The sequence below is a fragment of the Neolamprologus multifasciatus genome, chromosome 3 (genome assembly GCF_963576455.1).
Source record: "Neolamprologus multifasciatus chromosome 3, fNeoMul1.2, whole genome shotgun sequence".
Taxonomy (NCBI): Eukaryota; Metazoa; Chordata; class Actinopteri; order Cichliformes; family Cichlidae; genus Neolamprologus; species Neolamprologus multifasciatus.
The window spans coordinates 22476945-22499996 of NC_140441.1; the positions used below are offsets into that span (position 1 = coordinate 22476945).

Consider the following 23052-nt stretch of genomic DNA (forward strand, 5'->3'; position numbering starts at 1 on the left):
AGTGATCTAACTCAAAATAAAGAACTGAAATTATCCCTTAAGACTACAGGACTGCAGATTTACACATATTGGAAAAGCGTCTTGAAGTCAGCAGATTCCAAGAGCTTTAGTTCCAACGACATGAACATAAGTATGCAGTATTACATACTTACTTTGCCAAGGTCCTGTGGAAGACTCAAATTGTCATCCTCAAATGAGAGGAAGCTGGGTATCATTTTCAAGAAAAACCCAGGAACCATCAAGCCTCAAGTATGCCATTGATGTATAACTGCTGGACCAGTTTTACTGTTCATAGTGAAGACAGTTATACGTCTCTATGGACTGTGAGACTGCTGACCTGCTCCATAATCAGCACCTTCAAGTTCGACTGAAATTTGGAGCTGCTCACATTTCAAGCCAAATCCCATCTGGAAAACAGTTTTATGGTCAAATGAGACAAAGATTGAATTATTTGGCCACAAAAAAGAAGTATGTTTGAAGGAGTAAAGATGAAGCTTGTGAACTTTTTGCCAGGAAACCTTTATCAGTTTTCTTTAAAGTTACAGTGGGGTGGACAAACATATTTAACCATCCAGTGGAAGACACGTGTGACACTGTTGAGTACTTTGAGAGTTTATGAGGATTATGTGAGCAAGACATTTTGCCTGAAAAAAAAAAGAAAAAAAAGAAAAAAAGAAATTACCCAACTGTGATGTTTGGTATGTGTCCATGGCAACCTGTTGCTTCACATCCTGTTTGTCTTAATAAAAAAGTATTTCGAAGCAATCTGTTAATCCAAGCTGTGAGTGGTGAATAAGGAACTTCACACAGACAGCAATACCACAAAGGGCAAAGGTTTACTTCAACTGCAGTACAATAAACCCATTATTTGACAAATAAAGCTGGACTGTTAGCAGAAATAGTTAAAAAATATTGTTATTTGTGGTCACATGACCTTTTATTGCTGCAAAGAAGCTGAAAGCATATAAAAATCTAGGTGTAATCTAGGTAAGTAAATGCCCAAAAGTTGATTCTGTTAATCTGGACGTAGTGTTTTCAGTGGGAGAAGCGTTTCATCACTCATCCAAGTGACGAAACGTTACATCCAGATGAACAGAATCAACTTTTATAAGACATATAAAAATCCACTATCTTCTTAAAAACGTATCCAGTTTAAGGTCAGAGGCTATCAAACAATGAAAAATAAATTCCTTAACCACCTGAAAACCAAAAAAGATTTTCTAAATAAGACTTTGTTACTGAAAATAAAAAAAATAATCCTGTAAGATATTATCAGGCTGAATCACAGGGTTACAGGCAGAGGTATTTATAGTTTTAAAGACACGTTTCCTGGTACAACAAATTCTCTGACATGATATGATCTCAGCTGAGGCTGAAGCAGTAAAAGAAGGTGTGGGGAGAAACACCTATGAACAAAAGACTTGCCACATCATTAGCTACACTTGTTCAACTGCATAGTAGTTTAGCTTTCCAGTCAACCAGTCACATGTGAGCAACTTAATGCATTTTGGCATTTCAGGCTGCAGGTCACACAGGCCCATCAAAACTGGGCAGCAGAAGATTGAAAAAGCATTGCCTGGTCTGATGACTCTCAATTTATGCTGTGACATTCAGACAGTAGAGTCAGAAACAACATGAAAGCATGGATCCACCCTGCCTGATATCAATGGTTCAGGCTGCTGGTGTGGGGAATATTTTATTGTCACACCTTTGGCCCCTTAGTACCAAGTGAGTATCATTTAAACACCATAGCCTGCCCGAACCTAACAAATCTGCAGCAACTGTATGATGCTTTCATGTCAGGTTGGATCAAAATCTCTGAGGAGGAGGTGTTTTCAGCACCTCGTTCAATCTGTGCCATAAATAATTTTCTTTGTCTCTACTGTGGCTACTTAGCTTTATCTTAGTGGTTTCAGTGACTCTTCATGCTAACATTCACTGACATTATTAATCTCCTGTATGTTCAGTGTATCACTGTGTCTGTTTCCATGTTTATGACGCTGATCATCTTTTAGCATGTTTTCTTTTCTATCATCAACTTTATCTTTATCCTGAAATGTGTCACAGTACATCTCTGCTTTTGGTTTATCACCAATAATCTTTCTTTTTGTGTCATGTTGAAAATCGGTTCTTGTTTTCTCCTCCTCCTCAGTATGATTAGGATACGGGCTGTAATAATTTTCAGTTTTTTCTTTATTCTCCTGATGTTCACATATGTTCTCTCTAACAGTGTCAGCTGGATGCTCTGCATGGCTTTTTTTCTCTGACTGTTTATCTTTAGCCTTTTCATCTATATGTTTTATTATCTATTAATTCTATTAATATCACCACATGTTTTTTGTTTAGATCATCACATATTGCTGATGTTCTTTAAAACAACAATCCTATATTTTTATGATATAGGTCATCACATCCAGTGCTTCATTGTCCGGAGGATGAGTCACATGATCCATCTGCTTCTCTGCAGCAAGCAGCCTCTGGATAACCTTCGGTGTCTGTCTCTTCCCCCTCTCTCCTTCTCTTTCTCTTATTTTTCCCATCTTGTCTCTGATCATATTCATTACTGGTGGTAAGTGGTCCACTGGTGAACACATCTGTGGACTCTGGAGTACCAATATCTGCAGCATGAATCACAAAGTAGAAACAAAATCATTCAGGCACCAAACAAAAGAAGAAAACAAAACAAAAATATCTGCTCTTACCTTTCTTTTTCCTGTAAAACAGAAGATATGCAGTCTGGGACCTAATGGACAAATATGTTATGTAATAAATATAACATTTGTTTTAATTGTTTGTTTATTTAACACTAATATTACTGTACTATATAATTATGTCTCTGTGTGAATATATTTTTTCTAACAGTGTAAATATTTAAAGATACACCTATCCGTTTATATTTTTATCATTAATTTTATTATTGCTTTTGCACAGGAGAGTTTGGGGATACAGTTGAATAAAACGCAGAAACAATCTGCAGTTGTGATTATAGTGTGATATGACATTTTAACATGTAGCACAGCATATCTGTGAAAAGTGTATTAAAGGCATGTTTAATGAATACTCATGTGAAAAATTAAGAAAATAATGGAAAATAATGTACAGTGGAGATAAGAAGCACAAACACTTACCTCTCAGTGTTATCCATCTGAAATGGCTGATAATCAAGCTGATGATGTAAAAAAATAATAAAGTATGACATGATGGATTTGTTTTGCCACTGTACATGTAGGTTTATAACACAGTGATTGTGTAACATGTTTCAGTATTAACAATAAATGATCATAAGTGATCAGTCTTACCTTTGTGACCCTGGAATCATCAAACTGATACCATCTGTCTCCATGTTCCTCCTGGATCTTGATTGTTGCATTGTAATGTCCTCCTCTCAGATCACCAAAATGATCCACAAACGCATACAGTTCATATGTCTGACTCTGATCACCAAAGGAAAAATGGCAAACATCAGAATGACTGAAGAAATGAAATAAATTCTGATTAAATATTAAAATATTCTGTACATTTACCTCTGGTATCTGCAGGGTGTAGGGAACCTCCACTGAACAGTTGATTTTGACATATGACATGTAATTATAGTTGAACTCAAACCTCTTCAGCAGCAGACACAAAACATCTGGATGATGCTTTATTACATCTGTCTGAATGAAAAACATTCAATTCAGTTCAGTTTTATTTATTTATCACAAAATCGCAGCAACAGTTGCCTCAAGGTGCTTGTCTGTTCCCAAAATGTGTTAATATCTGTTTCTAATTCTATTTAAAGAATCATAAACCATAAATATATAAATATATATATAAATATATATACATATAAATATATATATAAATAAATCTTAAACCTAAAAAAATATTCTCACCATTGTGGAATCAACTTTGTCATCACACTGATCACAGTAAATCTGATTTTCTCCACAGAAATCTGAAGGTTTATAAAACTCTTCAATGCCCTTCACCTGAAAAATACACTCGTGTTATTTAAAATCATCTCTGCCAAAGATGAGCTGACCAGCATAAAGGGTGTGATTGTGAAGTGTTGGCAAATGTTTTCTCAAGGAGGAAGGTTTTCAATACACTAACTTATTTAACGTAAAAATGTAACTGCATTATTAGCAGTTGTCATCAGATAGACTTACTCTAGACGTTTTTGAATACAGTCTCAAAACTCATGTTGTGTTGCTTCAGTTTCAGTGCTTTGGGTCCTTCTGTTGTCATACGTGAATCTTATGTGAAAACTTTAGCCACAATTTAAAGTTGTAGCCTCAGTTTTGTTCTCAGTAAGTTTTTTTTCATGATGAGCTTAAAATTTTAGACAGATTGGTTTCTCCCAGTACATCTCAGTTTATATATCTCTAAAATATATCATGTTAATGTTAAAATTACTTCCCTGTCCTGGTCTCTGACTGAAATGTGGACATCTAGTTTACAAGACACAGTTGTAGAAAAAAATCCAACTTTTACTCAAGATCTGAAGGTAAATATGGAGAAAAATTATCATGTATTGCACATCTCGATCTGACTTGTCAGATCCTTACCACACTGTAGTCACTGCAGGAATCAATCAGTGAAAGAGGAAGATGCCAAAATGGTGCATCTCCGTCAGTCTGTATATGACCTTTAGAACAGATGGTTTTGTTTACTAACTGACCGTGGAAAATCTGAAAAAAAGTACAAATACTTGTTGGCAAGTGATATTTTCACCCAGCTTTCATATTGATAGGCTAACTTTTGCAACAAGTCAACCAAAAGGAGAACAGTCTCTACCTTTGATGCATCCGGACTGGTCATTCTTAAAACCCTCTCCAAGCACTCTGCAGCATCACGCTGTTCATACACTGGGTGAGGAAATCAATGTGGATGCTTTCAACAAAACGATTCATTTATTAAATAAAATGTTTTTGTTTTAGAATTATCCAGTCAAACAATTTAAACAAGTTGAACTATTAAATTACATTAAAAAACTGCACAGGATGCAGAGCACATCAGAAGATTTTACCTCAAAACTTCATGTAAATTAATTACTTTCTCAATTAGACTCTTCAAACAATTCAAAGGTTGTGCTGTTTTGTGTGTTAACATACTGTACCATTATAGATGCCCAGCTTCTGTGTTATTTTATATGTGTATGCTCTATAGTTATGTAAGTCATCAAATAAGACTTTAAGATGATGATCAAGAAACTCAGTGTGAGGATTTCCTCCAGAGTACCTACACAGAAGGAAAATATGAGTAATTAAAAATGCACAATAGACTTCATATATGATAAATACAAGATCACACTTAAAGCTGGGCAGTAACAAGCCTTGTCACAGCCTCTCTGAAGTCCTCGGTCATGAACAGCACCTGCAGCACACTGTTCAAGCAATCTGTCGCTCCCTGGTTTATCAGTCCATGGTACCGGTTAGCTGCTGGGAGGAGATTGATCATGTAAATTTCAGAACTATGAGCAAATAATAAGTGTGGATCATAAACTAAAACAGACTAAAATAGTCAAAAACCCTGTGCAGTGTTAAACTGCACTTTTGATTTTAAATAGATAAAAAGGTGACCTCTTTGCCAGTCTAATAAATTAATACATTAATAAAACAATAAGAATTCACAAAAATATTCAAACTGAACCATTAAGCTCAAGGTTGTCAGTAAAATTCTTATTTTAAATGGAAGATATCCAGAGATACCTTCTTCGTTATAGTAGTGATGCTAGAAAACAGTGTGAAAAGCAGACACTAAACCTGATGTGGCTGAGAGAAATGTTTCTACCTGTAACGGTTAGTTATTGAAAGTCATGTAAAAACAATAGACATAGATGTTAAATATATGTGTGCAAAAAAAACAAAAAACAAAAAAACAACTGGCATCTGATCAGATCTTACCCAGAGTTCTCTCTAACAAAGACATTTTCAGTCACTTCTATTCGGTGAGAGCTGCAAAAGAATTCAGTCTATAAACCAGTCAGTATTTACTTAAAAACAACAACAACAATGACAACAACAATAATACTAATAATAACTTATGTAATGTGTGTATGTGTTCTATCAAAAATAAAACTACCATAAATATTCCTCCCACTGTATCTAGCAGGATAACAAAGGCCCATATTTTCGTACATGAGGTGCTAAAATCCACAGGTCATGAAAGGCTGTCAGTAACATCATGAATAGAAGACACTTTCAGTAAACTATATTCCTCCTACAACACGCTGCTTTTCTAAGCTGTATTTAATGACTTCCGACGAGAAAACAAACGCAATTATTTTCAAATGGAATACATAAGAACACAAAAACAAAAGATTCAAACATACCTTCAGGTAACGGGGATATTTTAGATATATTAAAGATATCTATCTAATATTTTTTCAGATATTTGGTAATAAAAGCATTTAATTTATAGAATATGCTAGTATTATAATATCTCTATGTCCTGCGCAGTTTAAAACACCAGTAGCCCTTTCTCTTTCACTTCTGCTACACGTTTGTGTTGCATTCAACGTTTGCCGGGAATAGTAACTTCTGCTACACCTTAGTGTTGCATTCAATGTGTGCCCGGAATAATATTTTTGTGGTGAATTCATCAGATAAGACCAAATATCTGCACATTTATTCAAAGATGAAACATTCAGTAAAACAGAGACTTATTTTATGCAACATCACAAACTGTATTTTTCAAATAGTGACTATTAAAGGATAACTACCATTAAAGCCTATACAAGAGTTTGGATACTGTTTCCTTTTTTTTAAATTTGTCTTTACACTAGAAGTCATTTTTAGAGAGTTTCTGTCAGGCACATCACTTATCTTATTGAAATGCTTTCAAATGGCACCACTGTGAGGGCAGTGGGGATAAAGAAAACGCAGTGTGCTGTGGATGTTTTTTGTGTCAAAGAATCTTAGGATTCTGATTAATTTTGTAACGGAAAAAAATTATTTATTATTTATATTAATTATAAATTTTTTTTACTATTTCATACAATTTGGCCACAGTGGAAAGGTGCCAGTGTATCACAAGGACAGGATGAATACATACATTTGAAACCAAAGCTAAGATATGAAAACACAACATTAATTATGGGACATCAGCTTAAATCCAGACTTTGGTGCAATGTTCACAAATAAGCTAAGAAAGCTCCCTGTTGCAGGTCACTGGTGTAAAGGACCACTGTTAAAACATGTGGTTCACTCTTATGTGGGATTTATGATGTTGCAGTTGTGTTCCTTATATCCTTGTTATGGTTTTAGACTGTAGTGCCACTGAACAGCTTCAGGTGTGTCACATTATCAAAGATGCTGCAAAAAAGTTTGTTTGAGTTGTTATCACATTTTTAGACATGTTAAGCCTGAATAGTTCATTTGGAAATAATGCTTATTAGCACATAGGCTAAAAGAAAGGGGAAGAAAATGCACCAGAGTAAGCTTAGCTCTTACCAAAAACAGTGGTGTAAACACTCCAGGAAGTTACTGATACAGTCAAGAAATGTTTCCCAGAAGCACAAAGACACAGTATATTATTTAATGACTCACTGGGCAGAGCCGGGCCAGCTTATATGAAGAGCTTCTGTTTGAGTTTTGGCAGAAAGGTAGAAAGTAATACTCTGCTTATGAAGTGCGATACACAGTGTTTTTATAGTTCATTTTAAATGATCTGAATTTGCTTCCATGTTGCAAATGTAATACTTACACATACGTTTCGTCTTATTACAGATCAGGAAAGATTTACCAAACTTTGACCCACATTTGAGAGAGGTGTATATTGCTTTAGAGCTTGAGATTGCCAAAACATGAAAGCTTATCACAGATTATATGTTTTGAGACATCTCTCTGCTGATAAAGAGGTTGAAGTTCAACTCATGTTTCATTGGAAAGTTTTATAGACATGCGAAGTACTTCATGACAAAAACATAGTCAGTCTTGGTTATAGCAGCGTCATCATTTCTCCCTCCATTTCCTGACATGTTGTCACTGCTTTATATTCTTGAAGCTCTACAGTATATAATATATATAAGGCTGTTTTGGAGTAATTGTATCCTTACCAGTTCCAGTACAGCACAAAGATTAGTAAAGTGTATAAAAGACGTGCCTTAAACAAAAAAGGAAAATATATTAAAGCAAAAATACATAAATACACAGCATTTTACTTTTGTAGTTTATACAAGTGTAGCTGATTGTGAATTGTTTTACAATCTGCAACTTAATTTACTGGAATGACACGCTGGTTATTTCCTAAAACAAACCAGACGTCCACCTGGCTGCAGGGATGAAGAAAAAAAAAAAAAAGAATAAAACTGTCTTATCAATCAGCTCAGTTTATGAGTGTGTCTTTGGACCAGCTTCCCCTATGTCTGCCTCCTACACAAATCACAGAGGGAGGGGTCATAACACCATCAAGTGTTTATCACAGTATCATGGCATTTCAATAGACAGTTTTATTTTTTTTCCTTCAATCTTTAGGTCATTTGACCAGTCACCGTGTGGTAATTACTAGAAGTAGTCATGTTTAATGAACAGTATAAAAACAAGCTTAAACAGCAACTTTTACAGAGCACACTCCTCCCTCCCGAAGTGGAAGGGCTATGCTTAAATGTTAATGTTTTATTATGTCTCAACTTTAATGTTGGGCTCTAACAATTATTGTTGAGGTAATATGATTAGTCAACCTAGGTACTCTGTAGGTAGTTTGACGACGATCCATTCAGCTCGTGGTGTTATTGGTCTTATTTATCATCACGCATAATTTAAAAATGTGTGATGATAAATAACATTTATCATCACACATTTTGTGATGATAAATGAAAACTGTGGAGGCTAAACTCACCAGTTCTTGCCCCGTGTCTTCCTATCTTTTGTCTGTGTTCATGATTGCTAAGTGGATTAAAAGACTTATTGTTTTAAATTCACAGTACCCTCTGACTGCCAGTTGAGCAATCTTCTATTCAAAGTAGGCTATCTCTTCAACTGTCAGTGCTGCCAGCCTATGCACATCTGGATAGGGCCTAACTGCACTACACTTTTCCATCATTTCATTTAACCTGGGGAGTTAAATTTGTACTGCCCCTGCAGGGACACAAAAGGTTTATAGGCCCTGACTGAGGTAGGCATTACAGTGAGAAACCTTGTCTTTTATGTGTGTGTTTATTGTAAAAACAACAAACTCCTGCAAAAAACATGAGGGTACTGCAAAGGAACCAAAACAATAAAGTAGCGAACCTGGCAACAAATAGCTTCACATTACAAAGTCCCACCAAGCCAGGTGAGTACTTTTTAAAAGTTAAGCGTTATCATGCTCTTTAATATAATGCTAGAGATGTAAGTATTTGCCACATTTTGGAAAGACAGAGAAAAAGGAACAAATAAAGAAATAAAGAAACTTGATCCAGCAGACTGCAGCATCACCAGGTGCATGACCGCAGTGGCGGTCCTAGCCTGTTTGGCGCCCTGCCCCCCCCCCCCCACACACACACACACAAAACATATTAAGGATTGTACATTAACATAAAACTGTTGTACACACACATATACACATATGAAGAGAGAGAGAGTAGGCATAGTATGCAAACGGCTACCAAACAGCCATCATAATTCGTCATACAATGAGAACAGGACAAATCAACAACTGACAATGACTAATTAATATTAAAATCTGTAACATAATGTATTGTTTGGAGTTTAGTCTGTTACTGTTGCTATTTTTACCATTTCTTCTTGGAGCAACTGTAACCCACATCATTTCCTTGGGGATTAATAAAGTATTCTGATTCTGATTCTGATTATTTCAGGATGACCTGCCATTATCCAATCACACATCTGCTTACCTGTATCTTTTGCTTGTTTCTCTTCCTCTTTTTTTTCTCTTTTTTCTAAACTGAAGACATGATGGCTTTGAACTTTTCTTGTCCATCTTCCATTGGTTTTAATTTTGCACTCCAGTATGAACATCCATCCCCCAACTCGAGGATCACCACAACATGATCTAACAGACCTACACCTTAATTCACAGATTCACTTTGTCTAAGGTTTATTTCTGGGATTTCAAACAACCCAGGATTCAAATCATGAATACATAATGGGCTTGGATTCACAACATTATGAATGAAATGTGCTCCATTTGGAAGCAGCAGGGGCCTCCTGCTTTTGACGGGTTGTGTGTGAGACTTTAAATCATCAAACTGTAAATTTTAAATTGTTATTGATCCCTTTACCCCAAGTCCTAAAGTGTATATTTATTTTCTTACTCTTCTTATATTTATTGTTTGTTTATTTGCACTGCTTAACTGGAGCCTCGTCGTTTCGTCTCTCCATATACTGGACTGTAGCGGAGATGACAAAGTTTACTTTGACTTCAGCAGCGAGCAGGCGCACCGAGGGCTCTCGCGCTCACTTTTCGTGTATAGAATTTCGAAAAAACATCGGTGCAAATTATAAGTCTGTATCATAATGTCGGGTGTTTTCGTGTTTATTGGTTTGTTTTTATTTTGTTTTACTTTGCGAGTTGGTTATTAGATGCTGCTCCAGCCGGTCAGAGAATCCCCCGCCGCCCCGCCCTCTCCTCTCTGCGCCGCAAGCAGCAGGCGCACCTCGCAAACGAAGGGCGCCCTTACTCCCATCAAATGGGCGATAGAAAGCCGATCGGTGCCTGTGACATTCCCAATATGCGCTGGCATGACGTCGGGGCAGCATGAGTACGAGCATTTTTTATTTTTTTTTGCCGATGCCCGTGATGCCGCCCCCCACCGAGATGCCGCCCTGGGCAACCGCCCGTGTCGCCCGTATCTAAAACCGCTACTGCATGACCGCATGACATCTCTGCAGCTAGAGTGTCTTCCGTGGCTGCACAAAACAAAAACAAAGGACACCGAGTTTGATATCAGTGTCACAAACAGTCTATATATAAAAATACTATATCTAGCTATAACTATATATACCAATATGGAGAAATATCAAAACACTTAATATATCAGGGTGGTGTCTGAGAGTCAAAGATAAGGACAATGCTGGATGATACCTCCCACTCACTCCATGACTTGCTGGCTAGTCATTTAAAAGCACCACTGACCGATACAGGAAATCATTCCTGCCTGTTGCCATCTCCCTGTACAACTTCTCCATCTAACACACTGTAAACATCTAGATAGTTACAGTCTTTTTGCACATGTACTGTAAAAAAGCAAATAACAAAGTTCACAGGTCATATATATATATATATATATAGATAACATAACAAGTGGATATAACTGCTTTAGTAGCTGCTTTGAAGTGAGGAGGACCCTCAAGAGGATTAACCCCTGAAAAGCTGTCGGCCCACATAACATCCCCGGGTGGTTCTTGAGGAACTGTGCTGATTAGCTCTCTGAGGTCCTGACAGACAACTCCTCCCTCACCCAGGCAACTGTCCCCACCTGTATGAAAACCGCCACCATCATCCCAGTCCTCAAGAGCTCTGCTGTGACAGGTCTGAATGACTATTGGCCAGAATAGCCCTCACGCAGATCGTCACAAAATGCTTTGAGAGGCTGATTGTGGCCCACATCAAAGCCACCACCAGTGTCACTTCTGACCCACATCAGTACGCCTACCGGAAGAATTGAGCCACAGAAGATGCCATCTCTTCTGTGGTTCACACAACACTCACCCACCTGGAGCAGAAGAATTCCTACGTCCGTCTGCTCTTCGTGGACTTCTCATCCGCTTTTAACACAATCACCCCACATACACTTGTTGACAAATTACTGACTCTGGAACTGAGCTCCTCTCTTTGTAACTGGGTTCTGGACTTCCTGACCAACAGGCTGTGAGGACCCACAATGTCTCCTTATCTTCTATAGTCCTCAGCACTGGCTCCCCTCAGGGCTGTTTGCTAAGTCCCCTCCTGTTCACGCTGCTTACATATGACTGCTCACCCATCCATCCAGGCTGTCATATTGTAAAGTTTGCGGATGACACATCTGTGGTTGGTTGCATCACAAACAATGATGAGACTGGCTACAGGAAGGAGGTGGAACACTTAGAGGACTGGTGCAGGAAAAACAATCTCTGCTTAAATGAGAAAAAGAAGAAGGAGATGATTGTGGACTTCAGGAGAGGAAGACCTGGGTATGTACCTAGATAACAACCTCACCTGAAAAAACAACACTTCCAGCCTGATCAGGAAGGCTCACCAGAGGCTCTACTTCCTGAGGAGGTGGAGGCATGCGGGACTTGAGAGCTCAGTCCTCATGTCCTTCTACAGAGGTGCGGTGGAGAGTGTTCTGTGCTCTGGCATCAATGTGTGGCACGGAAACTGCACTGTGGCACCTGTATCATGAAGGATACAGGTGGCCCTCTATGTGCTGGGTGAGCACATAGAGGGCCACCTGGGTGAGCACACACACTGAGGAGCATTAAATAACCAGACTGAGAAACAGCTTCATTCCAGAAGCTGTGAGACTCCTCAATACATAAATGGACAGGAACTGCTATTGTAGCACCTTAATCACTACTGACACTTACTGACACTGTCACTTTATCAATGCTGGCATCATGCCCTTTGCTGCTAAAAGTATTTATTTCTACCCATATTTATACCTACACTCTATACCCATACTCCATACTGGTACTCAGGTTGTTGCACTCTACTTATTGCATTATTTATCGTATTTATGTTATTACTTGTTATTCTGTTTGTTTAAAAACAACAACAACAAAAAACCCCCTATTATTTATTACTTAAAAAAACCCCAAAATCTCTGTATCTTTATTATCTGTATTATTTTGTTTCTTTTTGCTCCGGCACCGTGTGTACATAATTTTGTTCCACCTCATGTTAACATGTGATGCAAATGACAATAAAGCTCCTTGAATCCTTGAACTGGTAAACTAAGTGAAATTAGAACTGAGGGTATAACTTTACACAGAAAAAAACAGTAGTGTTAAAGTAACACTTGCTATCTCTGTAAGTGTTACTTTAACAAAGCCATATTCACTGTATATCTACTCATTTAAAACATCAAGATTTAGCAGCCTGTTTATCTTTCAGTTTCTCACCGGTACTTACAACATGCCGCATGGTGCATTATGGCAGGTTCTCATTACCATTTGATATATTCACATTTTGTGTACAATTGATATTTAGTACAGCTTTGGATAAAGGCTTTAAGTTGCCCACCACAGGATATGCATATTTACTTTAACCCTGGAGACCCATGGGGTCAGATCCGACCCCATGGGTTTACTAGGGAAACCATGGGGTCAAATTCTCCAGGGTTAAATGAGACATGTATTGCTGATAAACACTCCTTGATCAGATGAATATTAGATAATAGTAGGTTATTGTCAACTGAAACCGGGTTAAGCCCAAAATTAAACTAAGCCAACTCAAAAATAATAGATAAAAAATTTAGGCTGCTCAAGTAAATGTTATTTGTGGTTGTAGTTAAAGATGTTTCATGGGCAAAAATGTCTGCATGTTAGAGAAAAAAAGAAAATGTTTTTCTCCTGACTATTAGGGGGATAGTCTTTTGTAGTAGTAGTAAAACTTAAAAACTTGGAAAACTTATAATTTCAGTAAAAGTAAAATTATAAATAAAATAATAAATAAAAATAATAAATACATTTTATTAACTCAACGGGTTTTGTTGGTGTCCGTTCTGTGTTTCAGTAGCTGCAATTCCAGCAGAACAAAAGAGAAAGCAGCAGATTAGAATCAAGAGCAAAAACATTTATACATTTTCTGTCTCACCAAGTGAACACATGCAAATTCCAATGACAACACAATGAACCATTTGCAGAGTTGTAATTTTATAGCTGTGGTCCATTTGTGATGTTGGTAGAGAATCTATATTACAGTTAAAAACGCTGTAAATAAAAAAATCAGTTAAAATGTGGTACTTCAAGTCAATTTGAAACTGAAACTCTGAACAGAAACTGCTCCTGATCAGGTTATGTTATCAGCATCAGGTTAGTAAACACAAATTAACTAGACTCCAGAAGTATGAAGAATAAATCTCAAATATGAATGAAGTCTAAGAAAAAAAAAACTCATAAAAGAGTTAAAAAAAAGTTTTACAAAAATTAAAAAGTTAATCAAGACTGACAACATAAGCTACTTGAACATTTGTTGAAAGGTTAAGTAACAACCAATTTGGAAAAATAATAAACTAATGATAATTTAAATTTTCCATTAACCAAACCTAAATGTTTTTTTTTTGCAAACAATAACTTTGACTTCACAAACCACTATTTTCATTGTAAAATTTCTACCTGTGTTCCCTTCAGTGGCAATAAAAAAAAATGCTGCAAGTAGAAATATTATTTTTGCCTCAAAGCTGCTGTCTCAGATTACCATTTATAGCAGTTATACTAAAATCCAAAGAATATGCACAGTCACATGAAATAACTGATATTACAAACAATACTAGGAAATAATAAACAATGAGACAACATTTTTAATAAATCAGTAACATATAAATCACAATTAAATATGATAGATCAACAAATAACAAAAATAATGTATCCTCATATCCTTATTCAAAGCAAGTGATTGTAACACCTGTTTAACTTAATAAAAATATACTGCTATGTTTCATGTTTGTTTGTATGTTTAATTTTCTTACTTTTTTCTTCTTGCTGATAAAAATGGGAAGCAACACTCATACTGCATTCTCCAAATAAATCGAGATTTAAAAAAAATAGTTACAGTTACTAAAGAGCTCTGTGTATGGCCTGTATGTCACTGATCTCTGGTGAAAAAATATAAAATATTAAATTAAAGATAAATCATTTATGTTAAATTACCACAAGTGGAGACTTGTCATTACATAATCGTTAAAATATTAAATACTGTTCTTGATTTTTTTATTTATCAATGCGACAAACCATGAACGACACCCACGTCTTGTTCTCTAGACTTGATTCAGACACTTCTATTTCTTCATCATCCAGTTTGAGAGTTTCAGTGTATATTGAATAATTTGTGTCATGGTGAGTTTGTTCTTCTCTTTTGGGTCTTCTTTTCTGCTGCTCTGACTCACTTTGTTTTGACCCTCCGGCCTAGATTGCATTTTTTTGTCTGAGACTTATTTTCAATATTTTCTTCTTTATTTTTGACAAGTCTCGCAGAGCTGCACTGTGAGGTTTTCTCTACAGTTTCTCTCAACTCTATCTCACTACAAATACCAGTGTTGTTGTTTTTTCTTTTTTTCTTTATCAGTGCGACAATCCATGAACAACACCCACATGTCTCTCTGTCTGCACTTGATTCAGCAGCTTCTATTTCTATATCATTCAGTTTGGGAATTTTGGTGTATTTTGGATCATTTGTGTCATGCAGAATTCGTTCTTCTCTTTTGGTTCTTCTTTTCTTCTGCTCTGACTTGCTTTGTGTTAATCCTTTGGGTTTGCTTGTGTTTCCTTCATTATTTTTGACATGTCTCTTAGACCTGCCTTGTGAGGTTTTCTCTACATTTTCTATTCTTCTTTTCTTCATCTTTGTCCCAAAACTTTCACCATCATGGTTCTGCCTAAGTCCTTCATGAGTCATTTGAACTTTTACTGACCTCTGTGAACCACATCTTCCTTCTTTGCTTTCCCCAATCTCATATCTGGCTTGTGGTTGAAAACGCTCTGCTTTTGTTTTTTCATTTGTACCAGCATCCTGGTTTTCTCTGGGTGCTTCTATTATTTCTGGTCCCACTGGTCTTAGATGGGATTTTTCTCTGGTCTGAATTTGTTTAGTATTTCCTTCGTATTCTTTCACTTTCATCTCTTCCTCCACATCTTTCTGTGTCTTAGCAGCACAACTTGCCTCCCCTGCTGTGTTTTGCCAAAACTTACTGTGATCACCTTTATTGTTTCCTTTTCTTTCTCTCCTGCCCTCCTTCATATTTCTGATTTCTGTCTCTACACAAATATCATTATCATTTGAATGTGTAACACTGATGTCCTGCATGTTTAATGTATTATGCTGTCCTTTTCCATGTTTATGATTCAGATCATCTTGTAGTCTGTTTTCTTTTCCTTCATCAACTTTTTCTTTATCCTGAAATGTGTTACAGCACATCTCTGCTGTTGGTTTATCAGCACTAATCTTTCCTTTTGTGTCATGTTGAAAATCTGTTTTTGTTTTCTTCTCATCCTCCTTCTCAGCATGATTAGTCTCCTCCCCTTCTCTCCTTCTCTTTCTCTCATTTTTCCCATCTTGTTTCTGATCTTCATTATTGATGGTAAGTAGTTCACTGGTGGACACATCTGTGGACTCTGGAATACCAATATCTGCAGCATGAACCACAAAGTAGAAACAAAATCATTCAGGCACCAAAGAGCTGAAGAAACCACAACAAAGTATCTGCTCTTACCTTTCTTTTTCCTGTAAAACAGAAGATATGCAGTCTGGGACCTAATGAATAAATATGATATGTAACACATATGTTTCACATGTAATGCAAATAATGTACTGTCAGGATAAGACGTACAAAAACTTACGTGTTAGTGTAATCCAGCTGGAATGGCTGATAATCAAGCTGATGATGTAAAAATAATACAAAAAAACATGATGGAATTGTTTAGCCACTCTCCATGGGTAAACAGTGTCAACAATGTATAAGTGATCAGTCCTACCTTTGTGACCCTGGAATCATCAAACTGATACCATCTGTCTCCATCTTCCTCCTGGATCTTGATTGTTGCACTGTAATGTCCTCCTCTCAGATCACCAAAATGATCCACAAATGCATACAGTTCATATGTCTGACTCTGATCACCAAAGGAAAAATGGCAAACATCAGAATGACTGAAGAAAATAAAGTGGATTATGATTAAATACCAAAATATTCTGTACATATACCTCTGGTATCTGCAGGGTGCAGGGAACCTCCACTGAACAGGTGATTTTGACATATGACATGTAATTATAGTTGAACTCAAACCTCTTCAGCATCAGACACAAAACATCTGGATGATGCTTAATTACATCTGTCTGAATGAAAAACATTAAATTCAGTTCAGTTTTAGTATTACAGCACCAAGTCACAATAACAGTCACCTCAAGGAGTTTGTCTGTTCCCAATACATGTTAATATGTTTTAGTAATTGCATTTAAAGAATAACAATAGAATCATAAACTTTTTTTTTAACTCACCATAGTAGCATCAACTTTGTCATCACACTGCTCACAGTACATTTGATTTTCTCCACAGAAATCTGAAGGTTTAAAAAACTCTTCAATGCCCTTCACCTGAAAAATGTTATTTACAATCAGCTCAAACGATCATGTGCTGACCAGTGAGGTGAAGAATGTCTCCTCGAGGAGGAAGGTTTTAAGCATGACACACTCAGTTTATTAGGTAAGCCTCAAAGGTTAAGATCTATTGTTTAAGAGACAAATGTTTTCTTGGCACTGCCGAAGCCTGTAATAGATGTGGCTTTACATGTATGGATTTGAATTTTAGTCCCTTAAGTTAAAGCTGAAAGTGTGAACTTCACATGGATTGTTTGACCCACTGTGGTGATGTTCAAAGGCAAAACTATACAAATTGTGTATTTTAAATAAAAAAAAAAAAAAAACAGTCCTAAGTTGATCGTTTAGACAGCCCATAATATTTTAGAGGTTCTGGATAATTTTATGCTGAAAGCTGTACTGTAGGCCATGGTAATTGAAGTGGTTCAGCAACTGTTTCATTTTCATAACACTGTAGTTACAGGATTTATCACATGATTACTCCTTTCCATCTATAGCAAATCAATCTAAATTTGAGATATGCAATTATGATGTGTACTGAATAATGTGTACTGAAATAGTAACAAAGTGATAAAGTGTAACATTAACTTTATGCAGTGGATAGAATCATTTGATAAAAAGTGGATAAAATGAAAGTAAAACAATCATCATTTCCTGAGAAAAATATGAAAATATATGGGTTTTTTTTTACTGGCAAAAACATGTAGGCTCAAAATGTTTTCTCACAGCTGTCATGTCCTAAGAATAGAAACATGCAGAGAAGTTTGCAGCTTGTCATATCCTTACCACACTGTAGTCTTTACTGCAGTAATCCACCAGTGAAAGAGGAAGATGCCAAAACGGTGCATCTCCGTCAGTCTGTATATGTCCTTTAGAACAGGTGGTCGTGTTTGCTAACTGACCGTGGAAGATCTGAAAATACAAATTCACAAAAACCTGTTCATTTTATTTTAGTTCAGGTTTAATTAGATTGCACTTGCTCACAATAAAAGTTGTCCAAAGCATTTTATACTATAAGGCAAAGACCCCATAATTAAAAAGTGATGTTTTGATCAAGTATATAGATACCCTTTGACATCAATGACCTTACCTTTGATGTATCAGTGCTGGTCATTCTTAAAACCCTCTCAAAGTACTCTGCAGCATCACGCTGTTCATACACTGTGATAAATGCATATAATTTAAAAAAAAAAAAAAAGAAGAAGTACATTTGTACAGAAGTATATTTGTAATTTTACCCTAAAATTTTCCATTGTTGTAATAATTAAATAATTAGATCAATAATAGTCATATTTTACTCTTATACAGTGCTCAGGAGTTTACACTGTTTGAAGTTTTTGTTGTTCTTTACCGTTGTCGATGCCCAGCTTCTGTGTTATTTTATATGTGTATGCTCTATAGTTATGTAAGTCATCAAATAAGGCTTTCAGATGATGATCTAGAAACTCAGTGTGAGGATTTTCTTCAGAGTTCCTACAAAGAAAGTAAACATGAGTGATTAACAATGCACAATAGACTTTATATATGATAAATACAGAATCATGCTTAAAGTTGGACAACAAACCTTGTCACAGCATCTCTGAAGTCTTCGGTCATGAAGAGCACCTGCAGCACACTGTTCAAGTAACATGTGGATCCTTGGTTTATCAGCCCATGGTACCTGTTAGCTGATGGGAAGAGAGAGTGCAAACAAAGAAGATATATATTTAAAACATTCGTCTGGATCATAAAACCAAAGAGAAACAAACAAAAAGACCATTTATATTTTATCATTTCTACATTAGGAGTTTAACTGGGTTTTTTTTTCAATGTTGATATTACTGTAAAATATCTAATTTGCCAATTCTAGTCAAATTCAGTTGTTCAATGTAATTGGCTGATTGAGAAAGATCATGCCAATTTATATAATGTCTCAAAATTTACAGTGCGGGGAAAATGAGAACCAATAAGTCAAAAGAACTGCCTGTAAAACGTTGACCCATAGATCAGGGCCAATTAAACTTGGAGCATTGCCAGGAGTATAGTGGCCTCAGTAACTGGTAAACTTAAAACAAACAAAACTCTCTCTTTAGAGTTCAGCATCTCAACCTAGTGCAGGAAATTTGTTAGGGAAATGAATCTGAACATTACTTCAAAAACCCTGAGAGAGATTTGTGACTCAGCAATGTTTATATTATATTAATCTATTAAACATTTATGATGACGATGTTGACAAAAGCTAAACGAAAAATAAAAACAGCACTCCAAGTACACAAGAGCTAAAAAGACAAAAAGGAAACATCGAAATCACTGTAGGATAGATAAATATAGAACTTCTAAAAAAACAAACAAAAAACAAACAAAAAGCTCTAAATATTTTTGAAACCTTACCCTTAGGGGTATTTTTGTAAACAATTTGTCTGTCCTGTTCGCTCATTTTCAGTGCCGTTCTCCGATCACTTCACTTCTGCACTGCTGAAGGAAACTGCTCCTTAAAAAAATTAAACCTCAAATATTAGCGGTTACGCTAAACAACTACTAAACAGACAGCGACCTGGAGATCAAGTGAATTTAAAAGCCCCGGAATACTTTCGCTTTCTCTTCCGGTGTTCCAGATCTACTGGCGTTTAGATCAACTGGCGTTGGTCGAACAGATGTGTGGCAGTCTTGCGTTTCAGAAGCTGCTACCGACAAATCAGCAAAAGAAAAACGCCAAGTGTGTCACCTGTGACACTTGTGAGGTTATCTCAAACACACTCCGTCAGTCTTGATGCTGTTGAACAACAAAATGTTTGAAAATGTGGCGAGTTTACCTGGTGATTGTCTCATGCGCGACGCGATCGCGAAAACAGCAAACAATTAACACCACGCCGATGTTGTTCTCAGGACAGCAAGAGTAAACGATCGGGAGACTCTTGTCGTCGTTATCGTTCCCCTCGCACGTTTTATTTCTCCGGTTTCAGCGTTTTTGCTTCACAACAGAGCAGTTTACTTTGTGCACTAACATGGACTCGAGTCAACCAGCGCCACCTCTGGCCAAGTGCCACAGCCTACAGCCAGAGTGACACACATCTGCAGCACGTTTAAATTCGTTTCATGCACAATTTGTACCTTTCAATTGTCTCTGTTTGTGCGTCATGCAAATAAACCTTTGAAAAGAATGAAATGATATCATATATCCCTTATTGGCCTACATTTGTACAAAATTCCAAATTATATACACAAAGTCATAGAAATCACCATCATGATTTTAATATTCTCTTTTTCCATAACAATGAAATACGCCTTGGACAAATATGACACATCAATAGTTCATCAGTGTTGTCACATCACATCACATCCTGTAAGCAGAGTCTGCCTGTGTCTTTTCTCTGGAAATGAATATTTCCAGCCAATATAGGCAATCCATCAACATGGCTGGAGAGTTGGTAGTTATATACAGTCTGTATAAGTGTGGTCAATCTAATGAACATTTGTAAGGAGACAGCAGCAGTTACACAGTGATTAGTAATAAACAGAGCCAGTGAGAGTGAGTGGATTTAAGAAAGTCAGTGACTCAGGTGTGTCGATTGGTTTGTCATCTGTTTTTGAGACTGGAGGAGACGTAGAAATCTTTTGTTTTAAATCTTAGCTAGGAAGATTCCTGTTTTAAAACAAGCACGTTTTGTGAGAAATGCAAGAAGTACATCATGTGGACAAAATTGAAAATGTTGAGCATTGAAAAACTGAGAACGTTGGGCAAGTTCAAAAGAAATGTGTTTGCAAGAACGAAAAACCTTTACCAAATTGTTCCTAAAATAGTTATGTCTATTGTTAAAACAGTCTAACTGTTGTATGTCTGTGTTCTACATGTTTATCTAATGGGAAATAAAGTTGCTATTGTTTTATTGCAGTTTCTTGACAATTCTGAGTGGATTTACACAGTACGGGTCAAAATGACCCGCAACAAAATCAATGTCACTTGATGTCACAAAAAACACCTTTTTGTTTTTCAACATAATACAAGGGTTAATTTCCAAAACTTGCATATGATCTTCAATTTGTAGCAGATCCACTATCACATAGCAGCTGGAGCAGTCTCCAATGGAGGTCAGTCCACTGCTCCCACCTGTGGCTAAGTACCACAGCCTACTACTAGATTAACTTGTGACACATCTGCACCTGCTGCTATGATCACATTGAGTAGAGGCTGAGTGGCTGCACTTACCCCTGGTACATCCAGATCTACCCACAAACATGTTGAAAGATGCAATCCCAGCAATGTGGATTGTCAACACTAAAAACAATCAGTAAGCAAAGACAACAGGGATCAATTTTTTTCTGTTTATTTAGCAACCACAACATTTGTAGTCGCCTTCTGCACAGGGGAAGTCCACACACACTGTGTGGTACCACTTTCCGCAGAAGGTGCAATCTGCAAGATTGAATGAGATTGTCAGGGTCATTGTCTGACTGTTTATTACTAATCACCTGCTGTACATTCACAGTAACTGCCATCTCCTTACAAATGTTTATTAGATTGACCACACTTATACAGACTGTATATAACAAGCAACTCTAAAATGTTTGTTCGCAGAGAAAAGACACAGCAGACTACGCTAACGATATGTGATGTTACAACACTAGTGAAATATTAGTGTCATTTCATTCATTTCAAAGGTTTATTTGCATGATGCACAAACAGACACAACTGAAAGGTACAAATGTGTTGTGCATGAAACGAATTCAAACGTGCTGTAGATGTGTGTCACAAGTTGATCTGGCTGTAGGCTGTGGCACTTGGCCAGAGGTGGAGCTGGTTGACTCGAGTCCATGTTAGTGCACAAAGTAAACTGCACGGATTAGTTGTGAAGTAAAAACGCTGAAACTGGAGGAATAAAACGTGCGAGGGGAACGATAACGACGACAAGAGTCTCCCGATCGTTTACTCTTGCTGTCCTGAGAACAACATCGGCGTGGTGTTAATTGTTTGCTGTTTTCGCGAGCGTATGAGGATATCACCAGGTAAACTCGCGACATTTTTAAACATTTTGTTGTTCAACAGCATCAAGACTGACGGAGTGTGCCTTACAAGTGTCACAGATGACAAACTTGGCGTTTTTTTGCTGGTTTGTCGGTAGCAGCTCCTGAAACGCAAGACTGCCACACATCTGTTCGACCAACGCCAGTTGATCTAAACGCCAGTAGATCTGGAACACCGGTCGTCTTGCCTGTTGCATTCAAGCGATGTTGGAAATCTTCAAATTATCAAAAGACACCCAGATGACTGACAACTAACCCGATTATTAAAAATGTGAATGAAGAACACTTAATATGTCCTGACTCAAAAACACACGTGAATTCATGTGAACTCCTTCTGCACTTTAGATTATGAATATATTTTTAGTTTAGGATCTGAAATTAGTGTAAGATCAAAAGGAATTTATTTGAAATGAAGTGAAAGTGAACACAGCATATGAGGTAAATGAACGAAGCAGGGAGAAAATGATCTTATGGATTTCATTTTTACACAGTACACAGCTTATATTATTGTATTTATTATACCACCATAAGAAAGTATGTGTTGTGAAATGCACTCATCTCTACATCACTTTGAAATTATAACTTTTCATCCATGGAATCATTTATATCACACAGTTTCAGAAACAAAGCACTCATTATGCTTCTTGCTCATGATGCAGAGAACCTATCATTTATATGCACTAAGGCTACTGTATTTGTGAGAAAATGTGCCCTGTACAGGGCTGTGCAGAGATGTTTGAAGGGCCAGGTGCTCAACGTTAAAAAGGGGCTCATTGAACCAGGCCAAATAACAACAACAACACATTCATCCAGAATCTAATATGGAATCTTATC

General features: G+C 36.7%; 1 protein-coding gene across 4 annotated transcripts; it reads right to left on the reverse strand.

Annotated features, from left to right (window-relative positions):
• Positions 1-649: 649 nt before the first annotated feature.
• Positions 650-20245, reverse strand: LOC146522024 (ubiquitin carboxyl-terminal hydrolase 12A-like). 4 transcript variants are annotated; one of them, XM_085149649.1, is made up of 12 exons: positions 19786-20245; positions 19588-19687; positions 18782-18884; positions 18569-18690; positions 18308-18378; positions 18004-18129; positions 17119-17214; positions 16825-16956; positions 16599-16733; positions 16464-16501; positions 16337-16377; positions 14054-16253 (listed from the first exon to the last, which is right to left on the reverse strand). In XM_085149649.1, exons 2-12 carry the CDS (start codon positions 19631-19633, stop codon positions 15010-15012), a joined length of 2154 nt encoding a protein of 717 aa, XP_085005775.1. In that variant the 5' UTR covers positions 19634-19687; positions 19786-20245; the 3' UTR covers positions 14054-15009. The 4 variants fall into 4 exon arrangements, with proteins under 4 accessions (XP_085005784.1, XP_085005775.1, XP_085005766.1 ...); XM_085149658.1 differs by lacking the exons at positions 14054-16253; positions 16337-16377; positions 16464-16501; positions 16599-16733; positions 16825-16956 and adding exons at positions 650-2618; positions 2703-2743; positions 3129-3166; positions 3300-3434; positions 3525-3656 and having other exon boundaries at positions 19588-20243; XM_085149640.1 differs by having other exon boundaries at positions 19588-20245.
• Between the last annotated feature and the right edge of the window lie 2807 nt (positions 20246-23052).

What these genes read in the sequence shown, in the direction of transcription:
- LOC146522024 (XM_085149633.1), bottom strand. Translation starts at nt 18,990, where the DNA reads ATGATAAAATATAAATGGTCTTTTTGTTTGTTTCTCTTTGGTTTTATG. An exon ending in TTCAGAGATGCTGTGACAAG is followed by an intron (nt 18,691 to 18,781) that starts GTTTGTTGTCCA and finishes CTTTCTTTGTAG; the next exon opens with GAACTCTGAAGAAAATCCTC. An exon ending in CCAGCACTGATACATCAAAG is followed by an intron (nt 18,130 to 18,307) that starts GTAAGGTCATTG and finishes TTGTATTTTCAG; the next exon opens with ATCTTCCACGGTCAGTTAGC.